At 40.8% G+C, this 20,336-nt stretch overlaps 1 protein-coding gene across 1 annotated transcript; it reads right to left on the bottom strand.

The window, feature by feature from the left end:
- Positions 1-335: 335 nt before the first annotated feature.
- On the bottom strand, positions 336-18,689 carry sting1 (stimulator of interferon response cGAMP interactor 1). Its single transcript, XM_003220076.4, has 7 exons — positions 17,949-18,689; positions 13,309-13,541; positions 11,384-11,567; positions 9,737-9,845; positions 7,494-7,747; positions 6,124-6,310; positions 336-5,174 (listed from the first exon to the last, which is right to left on the bottom strand). Exons 2-7 carry the CDS (start codon positions 13,539-13,541, stop codon positions 4,981-4,983), a joined length of 1,161 nt encoding a protein of 386 aa, XP_003220124.2. The 5' UTR covers positions 17,949-18,689; the 3' UTR covers positions 336-4,980.
- Positions 18,690-20,336: the final 1,647 nt, after the last annotated feature.

Below are 20,336 nucleotides of genomic sequence, written 5' to 3'. Positions count from 1 at the left end.
TTGGAATTAGGCACCTTTTCTCACCAATGGTGGAATTGTAAATTTTTTTTAAAGAATACTGGAACAGTGTACACAAAGTGACACAAAAAATAATACAAATAAGATTTCCCTTATTACCCGAAACATATCTGCTGGGCATATCAAATGTAAAACTGAATAAACATCAAGATAAATTGCTTTTTTAATAGGGACTGCGGCGAGACTAACACTAGCCAAAGTCTGGAAACAAAAAAATATACCTACCATCGATGATTGGATTTTAAAACTATTTGATATAATTCAGATGGACAATCTGACACAAAAACTAAGAGATGTAAAAGAAAAAAATGGACTGGTCGGGCTTCAGAGATTTTATTCGAAAGGATGGATATACAATTACAATGGACTTATCAGATGTATGAAAATACTTTAAAATATTAAGTCAGTTAAACCGGAAAAGACAAATGGACAATGGTAAACCTTATGACTTGCAAACCTTCAAGAGGACAATGGGAAGTCACATAATTGTTTTTCCTTCTTTCACCAATTTTTTTCTCTCTTTCTCTTTTTCTATCTCTCTCTTGTTTTTCCCACCGCTGTTTTTCTGACACTTCTGTCTTACTATCCCTGAACAAATGTTTTCCTCGCTTTCACTGTACTTAACATTAATAATCCATGATGAGGTACATATTCTACCAGTTAACAGCAGGCAGTAATGATCATAGTGCAACTTTGAATTCACAATTCCTGAAAGTAATCTTTTAATGTTGTCTTCACTATAATGAATACATTTTAAAACTATTTTAATTTTTTCACAGGTGAATACTTTCCCCAGCTATGAATTCCTCTGTTGCAAGCAGTCATCTGAGACAATACGATGTCCCGAGTGTGATTGATTTCACTCCAGGCTACGTCACAACAAAGAAAGGAGATGGTCTTGCCATGATCTTCATCATTGTAGCCATTTTTGTTATCTTGGCTGTTATTATTATTGTGACAGTTCATTATGGTCCACAGCTACACAAAGCTCAGATCACCCTGTACCATGAACCTCTGCCCCAAGACATGGACAATGGGGTTCGTTTAACAAACTGGAAGAAACTTGGTTCCCAGAAATCATGCAGTGTGCAATCTGCTCTAACACTGGAAAATAATAATGCTACTGGCCTTAATGTTACATATGGAACTGCAAAGCCAACCATCATAGAAATCACATCTTTGTGAAAAACGTTTGGAGAGCTTACAGGATTCCCATGGAGGTTTTTCCAGTGCTCATGTTAAAACTCTAGTTGACATCTGATATCCACAAATGGTTCAACATTTGATATGATCATGCATCTCTTTACCAAATTTGCTTCTAGATGGCTCCCTGATGACACAGCAGGAATTGAAACTAAGTCATGGAAAATTTAAGAGTGAATAAGATCAAATAGAGACAACACTTTAGAGCCCACTTATAGCAGTGGTGATACTGAAGGAAAACTCTTATTTCCATTACCACTGTGTCCATGCAATTTGTATTGATTGTATTTTCCACCAACATTCCCAATGTGGCTTTTTAGAACATTTGATTAGTCTGTCAAGACTTATTCATGAAGCATTTCATAGATAATATAATCCACATTGACTCCATGATTTTTTTCGTGTCAGGAACAACTTGAGAAACTGCAAGTAGCTTCTGATGTGAGAGAATTGGCAGTTTGCAAGGATGTTGCCCAGGGGAAGGCCTGATGTTTGTGATGAACATAATCAGTAATGTATAATACTGTATGTTCTGTCAACTAACAAGGTGTTTGTAAAGGTGTGACCTAGCATATATATCCTCAACAAGTAGCTAACACAATCTAACTGGTTGTACATGTGACTGATTTACTCCAGGGAGCAGGTACTGCATTGTTGCCCTTGAGAGACAGGGGTCACAATATATTTTTTAAGGTGTAAGTTTTGAATAACAATTTGAATAGTATTTTCTGCACCTAAATTGTTACTTTCTAAGAACTGATCAATCATCTCCCCTTTTGGGGCATGATGCTCAAGCCATGGTCATCCAGGTTTACTGAGAGAAAACTATTGATCAGAATGATTGTATTGTTTTTCACCATTGGATGCAGATAATTAAAGTTCAATCCAGAGGGGGGGGGGGGGGGAAGGAAAATTAAGGTATTTTCCTTGAAGGCAAAACTGATCAGGGAGATGGGGTCCAGGCTGTTTTGGATGGGATAACATCCTTTCAAATGAAAAGTTGTTAAAACCAACCCTGCAGTATGTGTGTCACTGTCTACATTGCCATGACTCAAAGTGCCTTGTACCAGCTTCTGCAAGTGTATCAAGTGTAAAATTAACAAGACAAAGTTTCAGTGCAGTAAAATGGATATGTGCTTGGAAGTACATTGCAATATAAATTATGTCAATTCCTTTTTGAACACTAATTCTGACAGCTTTCAGAGTTTATCAAAAACAAGTCATGCCAGACTAATCTGATCTCTTTTTTCAATAGAGTTACAAGCTGGGTCAATGCAGGGAATGCCATGGATGTAGTGTACTTGGATTTCAGTAAGGTCTTCAACAAGGTCCCCCATGACCTTCTGGAAAACAAGCCAGTCAAATGTTGGCTAGGCAAAACTACAGTTAGGTGGATCTGTAATTGGCGAAGTGAACAAACCCAAAGGGTGCTCACAAGTGCTTCCATTTCATCCTGGAAAGAAGTGACAAGTGGAGTGCCATAAGCAGGGCTCCATCCAGGGCCCAGTTCTGATCAACATCTTTATTCATGACTTAGATGAAGGGCTAGAAGGCATGATCAAGTTTGCAGACAACACCAAATTTGGAGGGATAGCTAATACTCCAGAAGAAAGGAGCAGAATCCAAAACGATTTTAACAGATTAGAGAGATAGGCCAAAAGTAACAAAATGAAGTTCAACAAGGAAAAATGCACAATACTTTGCTTAGGCAGAAAAAAATAAAATGCAAAGATACAGAATGGGGGACACCTGGCTCGACAGCAGTACGTGTGAAAAAGATCTTGGAGTCCTCGTATACAACAAGTTAAATATGAGCCAAACATGTGATGTGACTGCAAAAAAAGCCAATGGGATTTTGGCCGGCATAAATAGGAGTCTAGTGTCTAGATCCAGGAAAGTCATGCTACCCCTCTATTCTGCTTTGGTCAGACCACAAGTGGAATACTGTGTCCAATTCTGGGCACCACAGTTCAAAAGAGATGTTGACAGCTGGAATATATACAGAGAAGGGTGACTAAAATGATCAAGGGTCTGGAGAACAAGCCCTATGAGGAACGGCTTAATGAGCATGTTTTCTCTACAGAAGAGAAGGCTGAGAGGAGACATGATGAAGGCCATGTATAAATATATGAGGGGAAGCCATAGAGAGGGGGGGAGCAAGCTTATTTTCTGCCTCCCCGGAGACTAGGACACTGAACAATGGCTTTAAACTACAGGAAAGGAGATTCCACCTGAACATTAGAAAGAATTTCCTCACTGTGAGAGCTGTTCAGCAGTGGAACTCTCTGCCCTGGAGTGTGGTGGAGGCTCCTTCTTTGGAGACTTTTAAGCAGAGGCTGGATGGCCATCTGTTGGGGTGTGTGTGTGCTTTGAATGCAATTTTCCTGCTTCTTGGCAGGGGGTTGGGCTGGATGACCCGTGAGGTCTCTTTCAACTCTATGATTCTATATATTAGTTATGTCCCAAGAAACTTCTGTTATAAATGTGTTTGACTATCAGCCCAGGGATTTTCACAACCACCTGTCAAAACATTTACAGATTACTCATAGATAAAAAAAAATGAGATTCGCATAACGATCCTAAAAAGGTGTCTGAAAAAAACGATGTGTTGAGAACTGCATGCGTTTTGTGTTTTTTCTCTCTCAGTAGGCATAACATAAATCCCTCTTATTTGATCAATCTACATGTTGTTGTAATATCATTTTTATCACCATGTATATTTAATAACCAGTACAGGAGTTCCACATCCAGTGTTTGGTGTCATAGATGCATCAGATGGAGTAGCATCATGTCTAATGTTATTCCAAACCAAAGGTATCTGGTTTCTTGTTACTGGTCTCCAGGCGGAACCTGTTTAGCAGCTATTGGTATGTTAATCAGAAGTGTATAGCCTCTTGAGATCTATGAGAAAATTACAGAGTGGGAGAAACTTTATTTATTTTGCTTTTCCTGTCCATTCTCAACTACACCATACAGGTATTTACAGACCATGTTCTCTCTCCGGTTGTTTATACACTAGAGTTTCTTTCCCTATAGATAGCACCTTTTGTTCACTCACTTTTAGGAAATCTGTAGGTGATGTCAATGTCAATCCTTTTTCAAAAATGCAGTTCTGTTTGAGTTCAGATGGATTTGTGATGCTTTTTAGTGTAATAAAATACAGCGAGAATGCTAATAAAGCATTGGAGGTTTTCTATATTAAAGCCACCTTCCTTACAATGATGAGCCGTTTTATTACTTTTTATTGTACTCAGCCAAATATTAGTTCTTTGATCTTTGAATAGTTCCACTGAAATGTCCCAAAAAACTTTCTGCTATCCTGGAATAAAAAAGACCTCAAGGAATATCTCTCTCCCCCCCCCCCCTTTTGTTGAGAAAAGAAAAAGTCTGGCAATAAGCAACCAGACTTTGAAGCTGCAAGGCTATTCAATGCTAATCAAGGTGGCCAATTGGAACATTCATACTTGTCTCAGGCAGACAAGAGTTCTTTCTCCCACTCTGGACATTATTCCAGATATATAAACCTCACTTGCCTAGTTTTCAACAGACCTCATAACCTCTGAGGAGACCTGCCACAGATATGCATGAAACGTCAGGATAGAATGCTTCTGGAACATGGCCATACCAGAAAACTCACAGCAACTCAAAGAAAAACATGAGAGAATTTTTCTGAATGAGACTTTCTTATGAAAAATTAGTACAAATTGCTGGAAAAGGGATAAATAGATATGAGATGGGTACAGAAAGCTCTCACTTATCTCAGTAGCCCCCACTATGTAAAGGCAGGGGCTGATCTGAACCACTTATCAGGAGCTCAGTCCCACCAGACAGAAAGGTTGAGGGCTGGGGGCAGTTTTGTTCTCCTACACACACAGTGCATTCCCCCTCACACTGCTGTCTCATGTCTTGTATAATTGTCTTGGATAGAAAATGCTTGTCGCTTTCTTCTGAATCTAGAGAAACAAGATATGAATATATTAGTTTGCCAGAAGAGTCATAAACATTGCATGAAAACACAGATACTGGTTGCTGGGACATGTTTTCACCACTATCCTGATTTTAAGGCTTTTGGTGAAAAGGTTAGACAACATCCAAAGTGAAGCAAATAGAAGCTTGAGAGTTTTATATTTTTGTGGGATGTGGTGGAAATCATGTGGCTCTATGCATGGGTGTTGGATTATAGTTCCCAGTAGCCCTTTCAGTAGCGGCCATATAATCCAGTTCAGGGGCGCAATGGGTGGTGCAACAGATTAAATCATTGAGCTGCTGAACTTGCTGACCAGAAGGTTGGCGGTTCAAATCCGCGGGATGGGGTGAGCTCCCACTGTTAGCCCCAGCTTCTGTCAACATAGCAGTTCGAAAACATGCAAATATGAATAGATCAATAGGTACTGCCTTGGCAGGAAGGTAAGTGGCATTCCATGCAGTCATGTTAGCCACATGACCTAGGAGATGTCTATGGACAACACAGGCTCTTTGGCTTAGAAATTGAGATAAGAGCCGGAATGGGAAGCCCTTAGTTTTATCAGTGTTTCATTGTTTCTAGGCATTGAATGTTTGCCTTTGTGTTTGTGTATGCTGGAATCAACCCTAAGTCCCCTCAGGGAGATAGGACGGAATATAAATACATTACTACTACTACTACTACTACTACTACTACTACTATATAATGTGGATTTTATACACCTGTATACGAGGAGCCTAAGTTACTATTCAGTACACATCTTATATGGAATCCTGAGAATTCCCAATGGTGAGAATTGTGGGGAACTGCAGTCTAACATCTGGAGAACTACCTAATTCCAATCTCTGTCATTCTGTGATTTTATTATCTCAAACACCTCTCTTCTAAAGCATTTCTGACGCAGGATGTACAACCTGTTACTGAGCTCAATCTCTTACCATCGTACACAATGAGTCGGTAGCAGCCACAGCAGTCTTTACTTCTCTGTAGGATTTCTTCCAGTGCTCTGCAGAAAAGTTTGGCTTGCTCTATACGGTCTTGCCGGCTAAAGGCAGCATTTTCATCTTGGGACATGGCATAAAGGGATTGCAAAGGAGTGGCATACTCTAGGACACAATACTTAATCTAGAGGAGGGTGGAAAGGGGACAACAACACTGTCAGATTAACCCAGAGCATGGACTATAAAGCATCCAGAGGATCTGAAAAGCCTAGAGTATGTGGAAGATCATATCTTCATATACACCTGGGGACCCACAAGTTGAGAACTACTGTCCTATATAGGACCCTAACCAATCTAAGATTCTGAAGGGAGGACTTTCTCTTGGTCCCACAACCATCAGAAGAACTTCTATGAGGACACAGGAGAGGGCCTGTATTTGCCCACCCAATTTTTCTAGCTTCCTCTCAACCAGGGAACTCCATATCTGGGGCCACCTTGAGATAGCTAGTCCTGGCCCTCATTCTCCAACATCTCCAGAGGGCCCTTCCACACAGCCATATAACCCAGAATATCGAGGTAGATAATCCACAATATCGGCTTTGAACTGTCTTATCTGAGTCCACACTGTCATATAATCTAGTTCAAAGCAGATAATCTGGATTTTATATGGCAGTGTAGAAGGGGCCCCAGCTTCCAAAGCTTGGCCAAAGGCACTTCATTCTCAACCCTGCATGTCAGAAGCTCTACAAGAAAAAAGCCTGATTTTCTTTTCAAAGTAGGTGATGGTACAGCAATTTAATTTCATGCCATGTACAAGTGACAAAGATACTTTTAAAAACCTGTATGGGAAAAAAAAACCAGACAACATAATCATGTGGTGCCTGCGAAAGTAACCTCAAAGAGCTTATGTGGTAGAAAAGCACAAATCAAAGCAAGAAAGCATCTTTAAAAACATTTTGGGAAAGAGAAATATATTATTCCATTGCTGTATTATGTTCTGAAGCATATTTTCGAACTTGTAACTTTATATGGTATATCATTGCTTGGTCTGATGTATTCAGTGAAACTCTTTCAAGAAAAACATAATGTTCCTTCCTAAGGGCCCTACCACACAGCCATTTAACCTAGAATATCAAAGCAGAAAATCCACAATATCTACTTTGAACTGGGTTATCTGTGTCCACACTGCCATATAATCCAGCTCAATGTGGATTTTATATAGCTGTGTGGAAGGGTACATCTTATATGGAAGCCTCACAAATTCAGTTTTCATTTTCACAAAAGGAAATACTTCAGGAATCTTGATTAAGGTAGAAATGAATTTCAATAAACAGACTGAAGAAAGAGGATGATGCAGAAAAACATACTTTTTGGTCTGCTCCCTGTATCCCATAAACACTATTTTTAAAGCTTCTTTTTTTAATACCAGCTCGATCCACTGTCATTTCCGGGAGGTTATTTATGAACTGAATACGGCTGTCAGCTTTGTGCAGGTCATCATACACATCAGAGTTTAAGGGAATTAGGATATGCAGTTTCCAAGTCTTCTCACATAGCAGCAATTCACTGCGTATTTTCTTTAACTGATTAGAGTTGAATTCTCTAATTGAATTTTCAAGATCTTTAAAGGAAAAATGCATGACAAAGAGACAACAAGCATGTGTTATCAGCATAAAAACACCATCAGGGTACAAATGCATGTGTAATCAGAAGTAAAACAAAGCAAAGCTTGTTCTGGATGAGATTGCACACTCTCTCAAAGATCAGGTTTGTAGGGTTGCTGTGAGTTTTCCGGGCTGTATGGCCATGTTCCAGAAGCATTCTCTCCTGATGTTTCACTCACATCTATGGCATGCATCCTCAGAGGTTGTGAGCTGACGAAGAAACACAACGTACAAGCTATCTACAGCAGAGCACTTGATGACCCAGCCTGGACACAGTATATTATTTGAGAACACAGAAATTCTAACAACCACCGTGTCAGACTACACAGAGAAGCAGTTGAAATCCACAAGCATGTAGACAATATCAACAGAAAGGAGGAAACCATGAAAAGGAACAAAATCTGGCTATCATCATTAAAAAACTCTAAAGTGGTTGTTTTATACTGTGATGTTGTTTCCTTTATATTATTTTATGATGTTGTTTTATTAACCTTATTGTGCTATTTTAAACTATGTTGATCAGGCTTGTTCCCATGTAAGCCGCCTCAAGTCCCTTCGGGAAAATAGAGGCGGGATACAAAAATAAAGTTGTTGCTATTATTATTATTTTAGTATGACAAAGCAAACAAGATAGATATTCTGGATTTCTATTATTATTATTGTTGTTGTTATTATTATTATTATTATTATTATTATTATTATTATTATTATTATTATTATTAAAATCAGGACAGTAATAAAGAGCAACACTCACACCTATGAGTTCCAGATAGGAAACAATCAGGGCCAGTTAACACCTCCCAACAAAGGATTCCCCCAGGCAGGAAGCAGCCAAGCTTTGAAGCTGCAAGGCTATTCAGTGCTAATCACGGTGGCTTTGAAGCTGCAAGGCTATTCAGTGCTAATCAAGGTGGCCATTACAATATTCACACTTTTTTTCAGACAACGGTTCTTTCCTCCACCCATGGCATTATTCCACAGATATATAAAACTCACTTGCCTAGTTTCCAATAAACCTCACAACCTCTGAGGATGCCTGTCATAGATGTGGGTAAAACGTCAGGAGAGAATGCTTCTGGAACATGGCAATACAGCCTGGAAAACTCACAGCAACCAAGAGAGAGATTAATATGCCATGAAATATATACAGTAGAGTCTCACTTATCCAACACTCTCTTATCCAACATTCTGGATTATCCAATGCATTTTTGTAGTCAATGTTTTCAATACATCGTGATATTTTGGTGCTAAATTTGTAAATACAGTAATTACTACATAGCATTACTGCGTATTGAACTACTTTTTCTGTCAAATTTGTTGTCTAACATGATGTTTTGGTGCTTAATTTGTAAAATCATAACCTAATTTGATGTTTAATAGGTTTTTCCTTAATGCCTCCTTATTATTCAACATATTCGCTTATCCAACATTCTGCCGGCCCGTTTATGTTGGATAAGTAGTAAGTAAGTAAGTAAGTAAGTAAAAGTTTATTTGTATACCGCCCTCTCTCCCAAAAGGGACTCAGGGCTCTACAGAAAACAAGCTTGAGACTCTACTGTATCCACATTACTAATTTTCTCCCATGCTATGAGTAAAGAAGGGAAATACATCCATTATACTCTGTTGTATTGCTCAGGTCTATCTTCCTGATTATTTGATTCTGGATTTTGCATGATATTAGCACTATGGAGCAATTGTGCTAACTAGATCCCAATATTCATGAAGTTAGATAATTTGGGTGAATGTTAGCACCAGGGTCAGCTTTTCTTTGCTGCTTTTCTCCCAAAGTGGGACCCAAGGCAGCTCACAAATGATGCTGCAGCATTATTGGGGGATTCGCAATTGTTTTTCCTCCACAGCTGAAGCACCACCTGGGACCCTCCCCACCACCACCCTAATTTCATATTACTAGCTAATAAAGAACATTGCTACACAGTAATACTTACGAGGCAAAACTAGCTTCAAATACCCAATGTAGTATGACCAAGCAAGCCCTTGTGCGACATTGCAGTTGCTTTGTTCATGTATTTGAGAAATCTCTGCAGCTGAAGGCCGCTGAAAATATAAAGGGAGGAAAAAGTCAAATTTCTCCAGGCATATTACAGTTCTCACGCAAAAAAGTCAAGACATTTTGCTACCCAAGGCAAAGGAAGGGAGAGTACCCCCTCTTGCTCTGTGCACAAAAACTGATTCAGCTGAACCTTGATTTTTATTTCAACCCTGGCAATGGGAGAAATGCCTACATCAAAGAGGGGAGGGCCAGTTTAGCAACAGAAGCAACTTATTTCACATGGATGAGACACCCGCCTCCTGATCACCTGGGCCACTTGCCCTTGTTGTCCTTTTCCTTTCATCCCAATAATTTCTGGATTATCGGGATCATAGATCAATATACAGTTTGATTGATGCTTGGGTCATGCCTTTGTGTGGGCCAACTCTATTTACGTCTGTAGTCAATAAAGTTGGGGTCTTATTTACCCATCATATTTCAAGTGTGTGGATGTTTCTTGTCTAGCAAAGTGGACTCGCCCCTGATCATGCAGAGTGAGGCTGGTTCCTTTTCCAGTTCTGATTAATGAATGTCAGAAAGCATGGCTGGGCAGCTTCTTCAATCTTGGGGGCTGTATGCTTCCAGGCAAGCTGCTTGCTCATGCAGCCGATATGGCGCTCTGCCACAACTTGGCATCCATAGACTGGGAATGGTTTGCTCCCTCAGGCTAAAGAACTCTACGTAATATAGGGAAGATAAAGTGTTCTTTCTTTTTATTATCTACTAGCTTGGATACTCGGCGGTATCTGGATTATTTGAAAAAAATCCAATTTTTAATTGTACAAAATACATAAGGTTGTGGGTGAACTACAACTCACATCATGCCAGGTTAACCACGAGAAACTCCATCAGTACTTAAAAGTTTGCTATGTTGGGCAAGTTTGCTCTAGATGTATCATCAGTGGGGCTCAGTGTGGTCTCTGCCTGTAGGGTAAACTACAACTCCCACTATGGTGAGTCAGTCCCCTCAAACCCCTCCTGTAGGTTGAGTTAGTCATGGGGGCTCTGTGTGCCAAGTTTGGTCCAGGTCCATCATCGGTGGAGGTCATAGTTTCCTGGTTTTGGGTGAACTACAACTCCCAGAAAGGAAGGTCAGTTAACTCAAATCCCTCCACTAATCAAATTTTGGCACATCAGGTATGTATGCCAAATTTGGTCCAAATCCATTGGTGCTCTCTGGATGTGCTACCGGAGGCTCCAATTTCTCCTGGGAGAACCTAAAAGAAATAGTAACCCTCTCTACTCTTTCCACCATGGCATCATTTCTGGCCTGAATGGGAAAACGGTGGTAACGGTGATAAGGGGCAACTGCCCTCCTAGGTTGGGGCTGGTGCTTTCCGCTCTCTCTTCCCAATTTATCCACAAATCATATCAAAATCCATAATCTCATACCCACCCTCGACTTACACATGAAGTTGACTTATATATGAGTACATACAGTATGCCTTGTTAAAGTATTTTAACACTACTTTTCCATAAAGTTTAAAGCCTAAGCAGAAGGTTAGCAGTAGTCAAATCATTGTGTACTTTGCTGGCTGATTACCTGAAAGCCAAAGATGATGCTCAAAAGCTGGCAAAGACACATAATGCTCAGGTTCAAACATGGTGGCAGCTGACTTTCCTTGAGAAACCACAGATAGACTGCCCCACACAACAGCAAAAAGAGGAGAGCATGCCGCTGCAAATCCAGGCATGCACTCAGGGCCCTCAAATAGTTTCCATGATATCTGTAGGAAAGAGAGAGTGATGTCATGGTAGAAGAACATACTGAGCACCCTACCATAACAGATCTTTGTGCTCAGCATAGATTACATCATCCCCTTTGTCTACATGACCAGATGCCAAACTCCTGGCTCTAAACACCAGTGTGCTTACTCGCCACATCGAATAATGTGTACAATGACAAATAGTTTTGTTGCTGGGTTGTTGTGAGTTTTTTTGGGCTGTATGTCCATGTACTGGTAGCATTCCCTCCTGACCTTTCACCTGCACCTGTGGCCGGCATCATCATCCTCTGAAGATGCCAGCCACAGATGCAGGTGAAAGGTCAGGAGAGAATGCTATTGGAACATGGCCATACAGCCCATAAAACTCACAGTAACCCAATGATTCTGGCCATGAAAGCCTTTGACAGTTTGGTTGCTGTATGCCTTCAAGCCATTTTGGACTTACAGTGACCCTATTATGGGTTTTTTTTGGCAGAATTGCTTCAGAGAGGGATTACTTGGTTCAGAATTGATTCAGAGAGCGTCACACTTCCTCTGAGAAAGTTGACTTGCTCAACATCAACCAGTGGATTTTCATGACCAAGCAGAAATTCAAACCCTGGACCCTTGACATCCTAGCCCAATGCTCAAATCTCTATGCCAGATTCTGACAGTGTTCTGGTAATTCCAAAATATTTTATGCTTTCCTTCCTTCTTCTCTAGGTCTTTGTTTCTACCAGCAAGTTTTTTCAATTCTTTCTGATCTTCATGTTTCTTCTTTATGTGTATTTTGCCAGATCTACAGTGCTGTATCTATGCACGCGTGTACGCACACACACATGCTCACAAAAATTAAGGAGACAGTAAAAGGGAAGGAACTGTCCATTTCTCCCTGTTGTTTTGCAAAACGGTTCTATATGTCGGGAGGAGACAATGTGAAAGAACAAGTGATTTGGGGAAAATAAATTGGCAGGTATCTCTGTTTAGTGTGCTGGAAGATATCTGTGTGTGCGATCTCACTTGCACAATAATCAATAAGAAAAAATAAACCTCAATTTTAGAAATACTGTGTAGACAATGACATGGAAAAGGGAAGGGAAAATAAACATAGTTGATTCAGACTGTTGCTGGTCTGAATTAATTCTAAACCCCTGGGCTATGATACTACCAATCAACCGGCCAGATTACACCTGGAATACTGTGTCCAGTTCTGGGCACCTCAACTGAAGGGAGATGTTGATAAGCTGGAATGTGTCCAGGGGAGGGTGAGTCAAATGATCAAGGGTCTGGAAAACAAGCCCTACGAGGAGCAGCTGAAAGAGCTGGGCATGTTTAGCCTGCAGAACAGAAGGCTGAGAGGAGACATGATGAGGGCTATGTATAAATACGTGAGGGGAAGTCATAGGGAGGAGGGAGCAAGCTTGTTTTCTGTTGGCCTGCAGACTAGGACATGGAACAATGGCTTCAAACTACAGGAAAGGGGATTCCACCTGAACATTAGGAAGAACTTTTAACTGTCAAAGCTGTTCAGGAGTGGAACTCTCTGCCTCGGAATGTGGTAGAGGCTCCTTCTTTGGAGGCTTTTAAACAGAAGCTGGATGGCCATCTGTTGGAGGTGCTTTGAATGCAATTTTTCGGCTTCTTGGCAAGGGGTTGGACTGGATGGCCCACGAGGTCTCTCCCACCTCTTTGATTCTATGTATAGCAAAACACAATCTGTCATCATACATTAGTATTTCTTGCCTTCTGGCAGCCTGGTTACCTGGACGTCACATGCTGCATCTCTTCTGTGAAGTTGCAGATACCCTGCAAAAGTGTTCGAACTTGCAACATTGTGAAATGGATGATGAGACACTGGAGAAGAAGGTCAAGATTTTGTCCAGTGAGGTATAGGATGAAGGCACACAGAAGAAGCAAGAAGCAGCTCATCAGCTGAGCACGATTTTTCCGAGGCTTTGGGATGTCTGCATTGAACTGATTCTTCTTGTAAGACATCTGAAACAGATAAACAAAATCTAAAGATTTAAATGTACAGCGATATCTTAAGAGTTTAATTCGTTCCATGACAGCACTCTTAACTTAAAACGCTCTTATCTCAAACCAAATTTTCCCATTGGTGCTATTAAACCATTCTAGCCGCCCAACACCCCCTTTTTTGTTACATTTTTTAAAATAAGAAAATGTACTTTACAAATAACAAATAATGTATAAATGCATATTCACATGGAACAGGAAAAAAGGATTTAAAAATGGTAGAAGGCAAAGTTGTGGCAAGGAAGCACATCTGAGACAACAAAATGTGTGTTGGCCAGTGTAACAGCAAGGCAAAATTTGCACATTCCCATGGATTTTTTTTTTCAAATGATACATCGACTTTAAAATGGTAGAAGCACAAAGTTGCAGTAAGGAAGCACAAAGCACAAAGTGAAGAGGCAGAAGTATCAATTTCTTAATACCATACACATTACAGCCTTTCTCCCTCTCTTGTTCTCTCTCTCTCTCTCTCCATGAAGGCAAACATACCAGGAATAAAAACAACACAAACTCAGCTAACCCAAAATTCCGCAAAGTGGGGAAGAGCAATCTCCCAAACCAAATATGAGCACAAGGCACGGAGGCACTGAGGCAGCTCCCTTGAAATCCTAAAACCCTCCACTCTTGTGCTAGTGTTCCCTCTAGTGGTAGCGCTCCCTCAGGTGCTAATTCTTAACTCAAAATGCTGCTCTTATGTCAAAGTGAAACTCGGGCTGAGATACAGTCTTAACTCAAAATGCTCTTAAGTTGGGATGTGCTTAAGTAAAGGTTGCACTATATTTCTTTTCCAGGCTTCACTGTGGTCTCCTATTCAGTGAGCATTTAATACACTCTACCCAGAACTAGTTTTCTTCATGCCTAGAGGGTATTTTCTCTGCAATTTCAGGATATATCAGAATAACCTTTCCCCAGGGAAATATTTGCACTTTAGAGTGGGTTCCTTGGCTCGTTGTGAACTCTTTACTGCTACCATGTACTGAGGGAGAGTGGGTGAGGAGGTTTTAGATTACTCTCCCTTCAAAAAAAAAAAGGCATAGCTCCGTGCCGCATCACACAAAATTCAAAACCTATAGTGAGCAGAAGCACTGAAAGGATCTGCATGGTGATAGGCCAAATTGCTAATAATATTAGCACTCTTTCTCTCTCTTCCTGTAGTGGTTAACTAGGACTTCGGTTAAAGAGAATCCATGCCTGGTGAGCATATGCTTAACCACTCACTCCCCTAACTGGCCAGAAAAGAAGCTGACTAGGATCCATGCCGGCACTGGCTGGAAGGGAGAATGGCAGCCACGGATTGGTCAGAGTGAAGGACCAATCAGCTGCAGAGACCCCCCCCCCCCCCAAGGAGGGCACAGTTTAAGGAAAATAAATGGTAAATATATGATCATGGGCTTCTGATGAGCTCAATTGTCCAGTTCCGTGCAAAACAAAGAAAGGAGCTTCAGAATACAAAGGTGTGGGGCTCCTGGAACAAAAAATAATGATCTTGGGCGATCAAAGACCTGGCTGTCAATAAACAAATGCATATACTCTAAGCCTCTGTTTCGCTGTGCAGCAATCTCTCAGCTTCAAGTGAAACTAGACAAACAGGTTTGGTTTTATCTGGGCTGACAGGGAAGTCACATATATTTTTGGATATACATGAACAACAGCTTATAATGATTGCCTGTCTGGGAAACAGCCAAAGGGTTTGCCCAACCTTTTTGTTTTCAGGAAATTCTTCAGCAAGGTTAGGAAGAGGTGGCTGTCTCTGGGCTCATCGGGTTACAGTTTGGTAAAGAAATTTATACATGTTATATATAATTAAAATACACCGTATACACTACAGCATAGTTGCACCGCACGGTTTTATTTTGGATTGCTGAAAGGAGGGAACAAGCTTGTTTTCTGCTGCCCTGCAGACTAGGACACGGAACAATGGCTTCAAACTAAAGGAAAGGAGATTCCACCTGAACATCAGGAAGAACTTCCTCACTGTGAGGGCTGTTCGGCAGTGGAACTCTCTCCCCCGGGCTGTGGTGGAGGCTCCTTCTTTGGAGGCTTTTAAGCAGAGGCTGGATGGCCATCTGTCGGGGGTGCTTTGAATGCGATTTCCTGCTTCTTAGCGGGGGGTTGGACTGGATGGTCCATGAGGTCTCTTCCAACTTTACTATTCTATGATTCTATGATTCTATGAAAGCATTGGTACTCCAACACTTTTGTTTTCAAGGAAGGACTTCAATGGAACTTTAGATATTTGTTTTGATGCACTAAATTATTATGGGTCTTAATCTTTTATTTTTACAGTGTTGAAGCAGCTGTTCCTTCCTAGAAGGAAAAAAAAGCATATCCAAATGCATATTTAAAGAAATAGGGGGAAAGCATATATTAAACATTCATGTCAAATCGATGTCTTGAGTTCACAGAGGACTGCGGCTTGGATTACAGCACCTAAGAAATAGTAGTATAATTGCGTAAGCAGTACCAAACAATTTCTCTTTTGCACCCCAATTATGAGAAATGGGCAAAATAATGATATAGTTTTAAAAACAACTCTTTGTAGACTTTGTTGCAATAGAAATGAAGGTACTACTCCATTATCTGGTTGGAGGCCAAAAGGGGGCACTAGATAGAGAGGGATATTCTGTTTCACAGGGGGAGGAGGGTTTTAGACAGTAAAACCATTTCCCTGTTTTCATGTTCTTTCCCCTACCTATGTCCCCGTCATGGAAACGAACCCCATTCTTGATATAAGAAGGTGGGAAGGGGGAATAACCAGTAAAAAGGGGGAAATGGTTTTCCTCCTTCAACAACCCCCCTAAAATGGACTATCCTTCTCTGTCTAGCGCCCCCTTTTGGCCTCCGCCCAGATAATGGATCAGTACTGAAATGAATCCAAAAGGTGATTTTATTACAGACAGCAGAACAGGTGGCAACTCCTTTATAAAAAGAATTTTTACTAGAAAACTTCTGTAACGATTGCTACCACCTGAATGTCCAGAGGAATTCTGTGGGGCTTGCATTCCAGAAAGCACGTATAGAATGGTACTCTAAAGTTATGTTAATACTGTATTCTCAAACCCTTTCAATCCTCATCTTATTCCACTTTCTATCACATTGGTTTGAGTAACCATTTACTTCTAGCCTTGACCCATTTACTTCTAGCCTTGCTGCTAACTGTGAGAGAAATAAGGTTGAACATTGTGAAAGCCTGCATGACTATCAACCTCCTCCCACCAGACTCAAAACAAGGAAGGGCTTCATGAGAACCACCACTCCTCTTGATGTTCCCCCAGCAACAGCAAGGGTGTCCCTCTGGGCAGCTAAACCAGGCAATTCCAACTGGATGGCCCCCCATGAGGGCCTGCCTCCAGGGACAAACCAAGAATGGGCAACTTGGAAGTCCCTAAATAGACTGAGAAGCGGAGTGGGCAGATCAAAAGACAACCTGGCAAGATGGCACTACCTGGAGGAATCCTCCACCTTGTGTGACTGTGGAGCAGAACAAACAACTCCGCATATGTATGCTTGCCCACAATGCCCTGCCTCATGCATGGAGAAGTAGTTTAAAGCTACGGACAATGCGATTGCTGTTGCCTGCTTCTGGTCCAAAACTATTTAGCTGTTTGTGATTCCTTTATTTTATCACTTTTAAACATATTTATTATGCTATGCTTTTGACACAAAATAAATAAAAGCCTTGACCCACAACCTTTTTCTGATCTATATCATGTCTTTAGCTCTGCTCTGATTGTGTGAGGGTTCTGACTTTTTCATGCTACTCACTCTGCCCGCAATGTTCCTCTCATCATGCAATACATTTACCTTACAAATAGCTTAGAAATAACAAAATAATTATGCACACACAGGTAAATCCACCCACTGATAACTCAACTCAATCAGTTAATTTATGTGTTATGATAACTAGTAGTTTCTTTGTCCGGGGATCTCTTTGAAAAGGATGACATCTCCACCAACCAGCAATTTCTATTCTAGTCCTTCCTCCTTGCTTCTACTAAAATACTGAGGGATAGTCATCTTGGCCATACAGCAAGATAAAACAATCTCCACAAAGGTCAATCAATACCTTTGTTGGCCAACCAACATGCCCCAAATACTTCATGCAAGTTTTTGAAGATGTTTAAAAATCATATGAAGGTGTGTGTGTGTCGGGGGGGGGGGGGGGAGGGGGAGGAGGGAGATGGAGTCACAGCTCTACATTTTGCATCAGATCTTGTCTCTATTGTTTAGTCCGCCCTGGGTAGCTTCTAGTTTGCTCAGTTTCACTTTTGAAGGAAATGTTTCTGATCCCAAATGAATTAATCCTTTAAAATGATAATGGATTACCATTCTACCCCTAGTTAAAAAGTGATAACATGATCCACTCACCTCAGTCCTTGACTGCAATGTGTTGAAGAATTCCTGTTTCTTGGAATATTGACCTGTTTTCTTTCCTCTAGACTGAGAACAGTCTGCTAAATAAAACTGAAATGGCTGGTCTTCTTTGAAACTTAAACACAGCTCTGATTTGCCAGCTGAAAAGCGTAAGATTGAACAGAAAGAAGGGTTGGGCTTCTTCTAATGTGTAGTCTTGAAAGGCTTTGGATGTGATAATGAAAGTAAAACTAGCACATGTTTCCTGTTGTATTTCCAGAAGACTCATCTGTAAAAAATATGCCACACATATGTTCATGTAATTTATTATTGTGCAAATCTTCACATGTCTATCAGCAGTCTGGTCATCTGTATCACTCAGTCCCTGGGGCTAAATGAGCTTTTGCATTGTTCGATTGGCTGCTTATGATTCTTCCCTGGATTGGGATCAGTCCTAGCTTGTTAATGCACAACATTTGACATCTTCACGGGTAACCAGATGCAAGTAGGATAATTTTTTCACATTTAGCTCACTCATGATAACAGTCCATGAGTCTCCTAACTGTTGTCAAGGAAGATTTTTGCACTATATTTCCCTTGATGGTGATTGAGAGAACCAAAGCTTTTCCCAGGAGGGACACAATGAAAAACGTAGAAAACATAGAGCAACACGAATAATACCATCCAGGCAATAACCTCTTATCTCAGTGGTTCCCATCCTGTGGGTCCCTAGATGTTTTGACCTTCAACTCCCAGAAATCTTAACAGCTGGTAAACTGGCTGGGATTTCTGGGAGATGTAGGCCAAAACACCTGGGGACCCACAGATTGAGAACCATTGTCTTATCTCCTCCTCTGACTTGTCTATCTCTTTGTACTTTTGTCGGTCTTTCTCTTTCTTTCTGACAGGACTTTTTCTTCCCTCTTTATATTCTCTCTTGCTTCCTGATTGTATTTCTTGCTTCCATCATCCTTCCATCTGCGTTGTCTTCCCATCTCCTCTTCTGTTGCATAGTCCAGATTTTTTTACTCATGAAGTTGTGATTCTGATCTGTTACAACCTCTTTGGAAAACGTACTCAAAAAAAAAATTATTCTTGTACTAGCCGAGTGGCATTTGTTGCTCTTAGATGAACCACATCTGGATACAGAGGGGCATAATCCACTACAAACAAAACATATGAATGTTGTCAGGGTATTGTGTATTGTGAAATGTTAAAATCAATCGGGACACAGCAATTATGGAGTTAATGAGAGTCTGCTATGATTGATGTATCACAGGACCAATGGGGTCAAGTGTGTTTTGACCGGGACGTACTATCTTGGTTCCTGTGGAATGCGAGGAGTTTTCCTGTGTAGAGCGGAGAACAGCGATGAGCAATGAGCTGCGTGTGTGTGCATGGGTGCTTTCGGCAAGCACTCATGGAGGAAAGGAATGAATTGACTCTATTTGTAAATAGTTCATGTAAATAAAGTTTAATCAACAGTTGGACTTCGTCTGCTGGAGTGAGTTTATCCAGTGCTGTTTTCCACACGGGGAAACAGTCTGGAGAGAAGGAGGCAGACCGGGATGGTGAATTTTTTGGATTTCACTCTGCTACCCATCATCCCCGCTGACAAATGTCCCATTGTGGTTGTCTATAGAGAGCTGATGAGACTGAGCATGATGTACTTGAAAGGGTCAGTCATGAGGGCATGGGCATTAAGAGACACCAGGAAAGTCCCTGGGGTTGGGTTCCCCGGCCTCGGGAACATTACCGTTCTTGTTCATGTATGCCTGACCAAAATCCCTGTTGTATTATGCATTCTAAAATTTTGTCTACCACAAGCTGCCCCATCACACTAGAGCATGAATTCACTTTAAATCCAGTTTCTGCCTCCTGAAGAATTTTGGGGTTTGTAGTTTCATGAGGCCCAGGACCTGTCTGGCTGAGCTGTTTAAAACCCCCTCCTTAAAATGGATTTAAAGTGGATCCAAACTCTAGTGTGATGATATCCTAGGTATCCAGAAGCAGAAATATTATGGGCAAGGCATAATATTTGGATAAGGAACTGTGGTTTCTCCTTTCCTGAGAGAGGCTAAAGGCTAACTCTATACGTTAGATCTTTTCTCCTCTCAAAATAGCTCTATTATTATGTTCTTCCATATCTTTTGAAATATAAAGTATATGATAGGCTATCCTCCTACTACAAGTCCACCTGTGATCTAATAATGTGTTGTAATTCAGCAGGGAACCATTTTTTGTTTTTCTCACTCAACAGTAATTCTTGTGTCAATAATGACTTTAAATGGAAGAAACCCCTCCCTGCCAGTGCTTTCTGACTGAAGGAGAATGCCATCCCTACCTATAAATGTTTTGTCATCTCCTATCCCTTGGTGGCACAGTGGGTTAAACCGCTGAGCT

The sequence above is a fragment of the Anolis carolinensis genome, chromosome 4 (assembly GCF_035594765.1).
Source record: "Anolis carolinensis isolate JA03-04 chromosome 4, rAnoCar3.1.pri, whole genome shotgun sequence".
Classification (NCBI taxonomy): Eukaryota; Metazoa; Chordata; class Lepidosauria; order Squamata; family Dactyloidae; genus Anolis; species Anolis carolinensis.
The sequence above is the reverse complement of the archived record's forward strand: the minus strand, read 5'-3'. Positions and strand labels throughout refer to the sequence as shown.

Excerpts from the sequence above, each read along its gene's own strand:
- sting1 (XM_003220076.4), bottom strand. The coding sequence starts at position 13,541 with ATGTCTTACAAGAAGAATCAGTTCAATGCAGACATCCCAAAGCCTCGG. Across the intron at positions 11,568-13,308 it reads ATGCAGCATGTGACGTCCAG|ATATCATGGAAACTATTTGA; the intron begins GTAACCAGGCTG and ends TCTTTCCTACAG. Across the intron at positions 5,175-6,123 it reads CCGACTCATTGTGTACGATG|ATTCAGAAGAAAGCGACAAG; the intron begins GTAAGAGATTGA and ends TTGTTTCTCTAG.